Source organism: Montipora foliosa, chromosome 1 (assembly GCF_036669935.1).
Source record: "Montipora foliosa isolate CH-2021 chromosome 1, ASM3666993v2, whole genome shotgun sequence".
NCBI classification, from domain to species: domain Eukaryota; kingdom Metazoa; phylum Cnidaria; class Anthozoa; order Scleractinia; family Acroporidae; genus Montipora; species Montipora foliosa.
The window spans coordinates 3,628,710-3,638,709 of NC_090869.1; the positions used below are offsets into that span (position 1 = coordinate 3,628,710).

General features: G+C 37.4%; 2 protein-coding genes across 2 annotated transcripts in view; one reads left to right on the forward strand and one right to left on the reverse strand.

The window, feature by feature from the left end:
* The window catches only part of LOC137996580 (polyadenylate-binding protein 2-like), a 4,579-nt gene extending 1,946 nt beyond the window's left edge, over nucleotides 1-2,633 (reverse strand). Inside the window, exons 1-2 of the mRNA XM_068842076.1 lie at nucleotides 2,310-2,633; nucleotides 437-554 (exon numbers count right to left, since the gene is read on the reverse strand). Of these exons, the coding sequence (XP_068698177.1) occupies nucleotides 437-554; nucleotides 2,310-2,444 (253 nt within the window). The 5' untranslated portion in view covers nucleotides 2,445-2,633. The remainder of the gene's footprint in view (nucleotides 1-436; nucleotides 555-2,309) is intronic.
* A 51-nt stretch (nucleotides 2,634-2,684) lies between these two features.
* The window catches only part of LOC137996420 (nucleoporin SEH1-like), a 17,519-nt gene continuing 10,203 nt past the window's right edge, over nucleotides 2,685-10,000 (forward strand). The window contains exons 1-5 of the mRNA XM_068841850.1: nucleotides 2,685-3,023; nucleotides 5,096-5,146; nucleotides 5,679-5,784; nucleotides 7,793-7,836; nucleotides 8,477-8,557. Of these exons, the coding sequence (XP_068697951.1) occupies nucleotides 2,913-3,023; nucleotides 5,096-5,146; nucleotides 5,679-5,784; nucleotides 7,793-7,836; nucleotides 8,477-8,557 (393 nt within the window). The 5' untranslated portion in view covers nucleotides 2,685-2,912. The remainder of the gene's footprint in view (nucleotides 3,024-5,095; nucleotides 5,147-5,678; nucleotides 5,785-7,792; nucleotides 7,837-8,476; nucleotides 8,558-10,000) is intronic.

Here is a 10,000-nt window from a genome sequence, read left to right on the forward strand (position 1 = left end):
GACAGGAAAAGTGGTCATACTTTGATCAATAACAAAGAAATTAAGGGGAATGAGTTTGATACCGGGTTGACATCACAAACTCATAATTATTTGCATCACAGCTTTTCAACAAAATATCTCAATGCAAAGCAGTTTGTGACATCAACCCAGTATTACTGTATACCCATTTCCCTTCATTGCTCAGTTTTTGGATCAGAGTATGACCACTTTTCCAGTCTTTCAAACTTAAAATGCAAAAGAATATTTAACCTTGAACAAGGTCACAAGGGCTACTTTGCATACACACAAAAGAATACCAAAATGGCAATTTCGGAATAAGGTGTACTGAGTGCTGACACACTCATTACATGTAGCTATACTGTTACAGTAGCTTTTATCTACCTTCGTGATGATTATGTATGCAAGCAAGCTTTGGAAAGTAAAACAAAATTCTTACATGATGGTTGGCCTGCTGTTGGACTCATTATAGATTCCTCGACTTGCTTCTGCATTTCTTTTAATTTCTCTGCTTCTTCTTCCATTTCTTTTACTCTCGCTTTAATGGCTTCAAGTTCCTTACCATCACAGAAAAAGTTGACATAATTTTGTACTGTATCTAAGATCAACTGGACAGTTAAGATGGTTTGACAGAACTTGCTTTTAACCAAGGATAAACCACTGACCATATAATGAAACAATCTTCTGCTTTTACAGTGTAACACAGACTGTAAATCATAAAGGAACATTGTTTCCAATTTCCCTTAGTAAAGGACTGTTTTCTCTTGTATTTGCTGGGTCGGAGGATAGGAGGAAAAGAAACCTTTGCCTGAGCAACCAAACTCTGGAGTCTCACTAAAAGACAGCAGAATTTCTTCAAAGGAATAAGCAAGACCAGCTGTTTCAAGTAACAGTCAGAAAACCTACATGTACAGTGCAGCTGGAAGATAAGCGAGCCAAAGTCGTGTAAATATATATTATATAAAAAGGTGCATACACAAAGAGTCTCTTCAAATGATTTATCAATCACCTCTGGCAACATTAAAATTAGAAAATCAAGTGTAATTAAAATAAACGCTCGCCGACGCATCTGCACCCATCGTGTCACAAAAGATTTCTTGGTTCGCGCCAGGTACACATATTTTTCTAACATCAATCTGTCTGTTTTTTTGTCAAGGTGTCAGGAAAAAACGCAGAATATTTTAATTTTGCCCGTCTTTCGAGACCTTTATTGCATGTAAAGGAAAAGTAACAAATTATAACACCGCTGATATCTGGCCTTCTCTGAGCTGGCCAAATTCTTACAAAAAAAAAAACATGGAATGAGGGTATTAAACATCAAAGATGTTCTCATTGCCAGCATTTGCAGATCAAAATTGATAGTAACCGAAGTGACATTCCGTAAATTTATTCTTTTGCCTACGTAAACAATTACTGGAAAATCAAAATTATGGTTATGAATAACAAAGGAACAAACGAATAATACCATACACAATTTTAGACATGTCAAAAAAAAAATTGTGTATACGCATACTGAGCTCATTACTTTTGCATCTGGGTTGTTCACTTATCTTCAAGCAGCCCTGTAAGCGTGAATACTGGTCATTCTACCCCACAGTATTCTAACAACCCCTCTATGATAGCTAACCAATCCTAACCCTAAATTTCCATCAATAAGATCAGTGCTTAGACCTAGTCATTGAAATGAGTGCTTTGACTTAATTGTTTAAAAGAGTGCTTAGGCACGGGCTGATTTAGCAAAAGAAGTTACGGGAACATCAGTTGACAATGGTGGGTGCTGTAAGTCAGAGTAGAGCAGAATCCTGACTATTCCGCACGCTCTCCGGTCATCAACTGAGGTTCCCATTTTGTTTCTAAATCAACCCAAAAACATGGGGAGAAATGACCGTTTACCACAATACACGTAACGGAGGTGTGCATTTCAAACAGCCCTGTCCTAGATTGTGGATTTTGGTTAAATGAAAGTCATTTCCGGTTTTTTAAAAATCCTGCCCGTCATCCCAACAAAGACAAGAAGAGAAGACGCCTTTTCGCAAATCAAGTTGGCGTCGAGAGAACTTCATTCAAAATCACGACAGCTGACATCACAAAAACAGCTGTAGAAGGCATCTGTATAAGAAATATGATTAAACAATCACAAAAACCGATTAGAGCAATAATTGTGCGGTATCCTCGACGGATAAGCTTTCATATGTACAGTCTTCAGAGCCGGCCGTCTAATTTCCTCGAGAAGTAACACGAAGCTTTGTACAATTGGCTTAGCTCCCTACTCTTTCTTAGTTTACATCTATAAATATTTTAAAAATTATTACCGGGTCTTCTAGGGAATCATCCACCGCTGAGTCACCTGTAATATCTCCTACTACTGCGTCATCATCCTTTGAGGTATCAAGAGCAGCGTCTAACAAACTATCTTGAGCGCCTTCGTCTATTTTAAAATCCGCCATTTTTCATAAAATACAAAACTAAATAATTTCAAAGACAATGTATAAAAACTACGATTAGGCCTTTTTATCCGAATTATGAAAGCGAAAAGAGGATGGTTCACGATAAAACTTAAGATCTGGACCAGCCTGGATCTGGCCCCCTTCGGCAGCGTTTTCTCCTTTCAAGATGGCGGAGATGAATTATCTGTCACGCGGTTAGGCTTGGTAAGCAGCTATAGTCACATGATAATTATTGGTCCCAGGGCAACGCGAATTTACATATGTCTGACTGAAATCGGTTCTGGTTCGTTTCAACCTTTACCGAGATTCATTTCTTCACTCTTTGCTCCAGTTTCCTTACGTTCTGCTTTGTATACACGCTTTGAAGAAGACTTAAAGGCGTTTATTTGTCGATTGATAAAATTCTGAGATCGTTGATCTTACTGATCAATTGCCGTTACCAGGAGTTCTTGGCGTGAGCGCGAAGTTATGTTTGTAGCTCGTGAAATTCCCGCAGAACATAAAGATTTGATTCATGATGTGTCATATGATTATCATGGTAGACGAATGGCCACTTGTTCTAGTGATCAGAGTGTGAAGGTAAGTATATTGGGCCCCTCCCTCCATGTAATCCTGCGCTGTGAGAGGTACACCACACACCAGGAACTTTATGCATGTCCTACACATCACTTTTTAGTCTGTATTAATTTCAGATGACTGAAGTCTCCCGTGTGTCTAGAAATGTGTGCAATGAGGTGCACGCCCAATTTTTACAAGCGCCACTTAAGTGTCTGACTAAGTCTGAAGCGTTTGCTATCTACTGAACATGTATTTTAGTGGATGGTCGTGTAACTAAGTGCAGTCGCCATCTTTAAAAAGATACAGTGCAATGTTGGGCGTCAACAATTTATATCTGCAAACTAAATTCATAGAAAACAGTATGGGAAAATTTGCATGCACAAGAAGGTAAGAGTTGGGTTATTTCAAAGTTACAGTAAATACAGATGTTTGTCTTTACCTGACAAGCAGAGTTTAGGGCATCACTTTGTGATGTATGTACATTTTTAATTGTCTGTATTCTTAGATGTGAACGATCAGGGGTGGATATTGGGGGAGGGTGCAGCAGGTGTGCACATCTGCCCCCCCCCGAGATGAATTGCGCAGGGGGCTGGGGCGAGTTTCAAATGAAAGATACATTGTAACACTAAGGGTGCGTTCGATTGACCCTATTCCGGAATAAAAATACGTGGAGTGATGATTAAAACGGTATGTTTGGCACGTTTCGAAGCAGCAAGGATAATAAAAATATGTTTAAAATAGCATTTTAGCAAGGGTTAGGCAATTTTTATGTGAATCTCCGTAAAAACGAAGGATTGCCAACTTCTATTCCATGTATTCCTATTCCGGAATACGGTCAATCGAACGCACCCTAAGATTGGCCATCTTTTTAAGTTTGATGGTTTTTGGTCACACAGAGGCCAAGTTATGGTCTTAAAAATACTTTAAAATCTGTACAATGTCTCTAATTTTGAGGCTGCATCCCCCCCAAATTCTTAAAATAAATCTATCAGATTTGAGACAACTGGAAAATCTTGTCATGGACCTACTATTTGGAATTAGGTGAGGTGAAAATCACTTTGTTTGCCTATTTTTATGAATATTACAGAAATCATAAGAAATTTTATGAGTTTATATGGTTTTGGGGGATGCAGCCTCAAAATTAGAGACATTTGTATGGATTTTTGACTATTAAGTCCGTAACTTGAATTGTCTCTGTTCGATCTAAAAGCATCAAACTTGGACAAATGGCCAATCTCAATGTTATCTTTCATGTGATGGTGTCAATTTATTGATTGGTTCAAAGTTGAAACTCACCCCAGTTCCCTGCCCAATTCCAGAATGGCCAATACAACTGGTATTCTGAAAAACAAAAGTCACCAGTCAGCTACATGTACACCAAAGTGATTCACCCCCTCTTGAGAAAAAGTTGAAGTTGGAGAATTAATGAGGAAGGGTGTACATGGTGACAGTTATCAAAATGAGTTTGCATCTAATTTCATACGTTTTTGGACATATCTGGAAAGTCTTACCATTTTGTGATTTCATTCCAAAGGCAGCTCTTTCTCCATGGTTATTTTTAAGGCCCTAAGTATTTTTCTGGCCAAGTTCAAACCCACAGCCTCCTGTAATGAAGTATGCGCAGCCAATTGAGCCAACCTACAGTAAATCAGCTTATTGATCCTGACTGTTTTTCTTTTTTTTTTTGTACTGTAACCCATCATTTCATTAGTAAAGGGCATTACTAAACCACGAGAACAGGTAAACGAAACACCAAAACACCATGTATTACCCTACCATACATTCCATACATTGAGTACTAACTGACAAAGGCTGGATTTGAGATTAAACATTGTTTTAGGCCTAAAGCGTTATTGCTCCTAAGATTTGGATTCAAATTAAGACTGAGAGTAGGAGCAATAACATTTTAAGCCTAATTACATGTAGGCCTATTTAATCTTAAATCCAACCTTTGTCAGTTAGTATTCAATGTATGGTGGGGTCATACCTGGTGTTTTGAGGCTTCGTTTCGATGTTTCGCTATTTTATAATGTCTGTTAGTAAATGGGCAATGTTTACAGATTGTTGCTTAGTGATAATTATACTCAAAACAGGTTTGGGATCTTGGAGAAGATGGTCAATGGAACTGTACTGCAAGTTGGAAGGTCAGTGACCCTCATAAGTCATTGTAACTTTTTGTACTTTGAGGTTTGAATAAATCAACTACCCATAAGTAAGTGTAGTCTCATTAAGGACTTTCATCTAGTTGTGACTGACAGTTTCAACAGCTAAAAACGAAGCACAAGTGACTAGCAGACAACCACAGGCTATGATTTTCTCGTGGATGAAGCCTTATGGAAATTTTTAGACACCTTTCAGTAACTTGTTTGTCAAATGAGACGCCCCAACTATTTGCACTGCCTTAACTACCCACTTGCAGGAAATTTGATTGAAACCCCTGCATTTTCCTAATCTTTGGTGCACAGTCTGAAATTGAGACAGTTCATATGATGTTCTGAGCTTAGAGTGAATATTTACTGTTTGTATTCGGAGTGAACACAAACCATGCAAATAATGAACTACCCCTAATTGCAGCATTTTTGCCTGAAGGTTGTCAATATAGTACTGTTATTATTATTCTTCTTTAATAGTTGGTAAAAATGCAATGCTCTCAAGTTGATTGCATTTTGCTTTCAGACTCACTCAGGATCAGTATGGAAGGTCACTTGGGCCCACCCAGAGTTTGGACAGGTTCTAGCATCTTGTTCCTTTGACAGAACTGCTGCAGTTTGGGAAGAGCAAGGTACAGCTTATTATTGTATGATACTACTGGAAGGTGTCTTGGAGGCATCAAAGGCTTGTCTCTAGTCAATCAGTCACCCCTGTCCTTTTTCTTTCCAATATCCCACTTTGCTCACGACTGTATATTTTTGCTTGGGAGTCTCCCGATTTGATGTGTTTATCATGAAATTCTGAAAGCAAGGGAAAAAATAGGCACACATTGCATAGATGTGGTACTGTGCAGTAACACAGCACTTTATTCCATAACTGTCAAACTGAGCTGCATTTTGTTTTCCAGGAGATTCATCAGTTGTCTTTGTGAAATAATTAATTGTCTCCCTTAGTACACGATATTGTTTTGGTACCATATATCATTAACTTTTATAATGCCGTGGTAGATGTCTTAGGTAAATAGCCCCCTGACAAGACACTTGGGTAAACTAGTGAAATACTAAACCCGGAAAAATAAAAAAATATATAAGGGAATTGAGAAACGTTGGCTTCAAGGCTGACATGGTGATCATTTTCAAGGTCACTTACAACTTTCTTTTTTACCACAAGTTTTAGCATGTACTCTGAGCGTCTGACAGCTTTCCACAACCAAAGTTCACTGAAGTTAACCCTGTCCAGCAGGGGTAGTATCTTGATGGGACACCTCAAAATAATACGATTTGCTGTCAGAAATATAGGACCGAAAATTCTATTTTAACACTCAAAAATGTGAACTAAGCAAGGTACAGATTTTGTTTCCCTGCTTTATGCAAAACAAATATTGATCCAAAAGTAAATATTAAATATTAATACACAGTTTTTAGGAAGAGCAGAGGGGAGTTTTGAGGAAGTGTTGATTGATAATAAAATATTTTGCTATCAGCAACAAAATTTGCAACATGAAAACAAGATAAATTTTGTATCGTGGGTGTAAAAGTTACCATCAGTGAAAAACATTTTGGGTGATTTTTGCTGCATTTAATTTCTCCATTGTACTTTTGACTGCACAAGTAAACCACAAAATCAAAAATGACATCAAATTCAGCGGCTGCCTGTGATCAAGTTACCTTGCATGTTTACGAACAACTCGCAAAACAAAGGATATATCTGTGTCAAAATGATAGCAAGAAACCGGGTTTTTGTCTTTGTTAGTTTTTTTTCCTTTCAAGTGTTATAAAGTTTGACAAGAAATGTGCAAATTCAACACAAAGATCACAGTCGACCAACCGTTGAGGTTGACCATTGTTTCTGCAAAGTCAAAAATTCACTCTCTTCGAGGAGGTAATTCTGTCATTTTGGAAATAGAAGCTGCTTTAGTGTTTATCAACGTCACAAATTATTGCCAATTTTGGGTTTCATTTGCCACAAAAAAAGACTCCCCGTTTTCCTTCAAAAGGGGTTGGAATGTCTGGACTTAAGAGATTTTACTCCTTCTAACACCAGACATGCAAATATGTCTAGAAATGCCCTTGATTAGATGCACAAAGATTTCAATAAGAGCTGCAAAGTGTCCCTTTGCTCTTCTTGCCAAGTTCAACGTTACTTTTGTCTCGGGAATACAAATGGATGTCCAAATGTGGCATGCGTCTAGTTAGGTACATTTCTGGACTTAAGTGCATCAATAAGGAGGGGGGGAGGGGGGGTGGAATGGTTCAGGAGTCAATGGGTTAACAAGCTCTATACCCACTCAAAATATACTGTATGTCCCCTTTAATGGGTTTGTCATGTCTTTCATTAATTTTTCAAGTAGAAGGGTACCCGATCTTGAGTATCCAGGTACCCTGAGTCAAGAGTTGCTAGGAGCTGTAGGGCATGCCCAGCTCTTATGCCTGAGCTCTTGGCCAGATTGCCAGGATTTGCCTGCCTTGAGATTAGTCTTCTTTTTTATAGCAGGAGCTAAGACTGCCAACAATGAAAGGTGAATCAATCACCCAACACCATTGAGCTACATGTTGTTATTTATAATAAGTCCATATCAACTACTTTTTTATCTGTATAAAATGATTGGAAATGTGCTGTACAGTATTTTGTATATTTAGTTGTAGGTACTGGTGATGGCATATCACATGGACAGAGTCATTGGGTATGCAATTATTAAATGAAAAGATCTTATTGGGTTTGTAACAACTTGTTATTAAATTAACAGGTATTTAAATTATAACAGACAGATCCCTTCTTGTCTTCTTACAACCCTTGTACATAGGATTGTTATAATGATAAATTTGAATATATTCTTTAGCATACAAAGAATTAAGGCTAATTTTGTAAGGCTATTTGTTCATTTGTTGTGGTTCAAATAATATTTTTCTGGTTCAAAATTTTTTAAACAAGTTCATTTCCATTTTCTTTTGTTTCAAATTATGATAATGAATATTAGACCAAGAAAACTCAAAATACAGCTAGTTTGAAGAATTTGAACCACATGACTGAAAGCAAACAAGGAAGAGCCAAAGAAGAAGCCAGGAAAACTGAGAAGTACCCTAGGAAGAGGGAGGAATCTAAAATATCCAAAAAGCCAATTTTCAACCCTTCAGAACAGATTAAAGAAGACTGTCTTTGAAGACTTGTCATTAATAAAATTAAGGGTCACCCATTTAAAAGTTTACACCGTCTTCTTCATGATATAATTTATTATTGGGTATTTGCTGACTATCTGTAATTCTTATCAATTTTGTTATACAACTGTATCTGATGAACATACACATGTGCATTATTGTTTCAAGGTCAAAAGAACTTCATTGGTGGACAGTAGGACTTCTGTAACTGATGTCAAGTTTTCTCCGAAACACTTAGGATTACAACTGGTAAGAAGGAAAAGTTAAAATGTTAAGAAAACATTGATGCTACAACAAGTTGCAAAATTGTTGAGACACTTCCATTAAAAAACGCCTTTTCTATCTTCCAATGCCCGCCATATCTAGAATTTAAACCTTTCCCACTTCCCCCTTTCAATGTTGACTGGTTAAGTTTCCAACATTTTTTTGTCTTGCTAGCAACACTGATAAGGGGGGGAGGGGGGCTGCAGTGTGAGAGATAATAGGGAAATTAAGAACGCCCCAAGGAGGTGAAGTGTCTCCACTATTTTTGCAACTTGTTGTCTGATTGGTTGCAATAATTTTACCAGTCCGGATTTGAATCCTATAGGGAAAAGTTTCAACGTAAAAAAGCAGGAACTAAAGATATATAAAAGATATCGTATAAGCTCTGAAACATTTAAGAAGTTTGCACGTGAAGTGTAAAGCACATTGTACCAAACACGAAAGGATATTAATTATTGACATACGGTGGCATCAATTTTCAACTTATCATCGCTGACAGAAGACTCTGTACCAAATACTAAAGTGAGCAAAGTATTTTGCACTGCAGATCTGATGCTCCGAAAGTTACACATGGCTCATATTATGTAACACAATACCATTTATTGTGTTTCTTGGTGATGTCAACCGAGATGGTGGTGTTGCAGTTGAAAATCGCATCTTCCAGGAAACATCACTATTCAACTAGTACTTTCTTTTCTACTCAATCCAATACATTACCAGATGATTCGTAATAAAGTTCACACAGTTAGAAATCTGTACATATCGTGTATTCCATTTACCAACTGTCTACCATCCAAGCATGGTCTACCATCGCAACAGCAAGAAATATGATATCATATTATTTTCTGAGTGAAAAGTTGTGGTAGACCGTGTAGACCGTTTCATATAAATGTCATAATGTGTAGCCAGTATAAATTTGTTCACTTTTGTATCTCATTGTAAAACAAATTTCGCAAAGGATTTAGCACAATCAGGTGCTTTCTTTTGATCATTGTGCTCAGTCTGTCATTCCAAAGAACATGGAATTAGCCTGTACCCGACATGTCACTTAGAGGACTTACCACTAAGCGTTACCAATCCCTTCTCTGGAAGCAGACTAGCCCGAAAGCAATAAGTAATGTTACAAGTGGACCTCTGTGAAAATGTATCTTTGTATAACAATGTTTGCTAAGAATTGATTTTTCGGAAAGTGGATGTTCCCTTTAAATGGCATGCGATCGCAGTTAAAGGAGAGGTTATGTCTGTTTCTCATTCGTAAGTAACAGCTAATTTCCTTAAATGTTGCGCGTTTTAGATGTCATGTATCGACCGAAATATACTTGTTTAAGGCAAATTATTTCGAAATCAGTTCCAGGATATTTCTAGCGTACTTTAAAAAGTGAAAGGATGGAAATCACACCTTTTCGTCTTCCAAATTATGTGTATTTT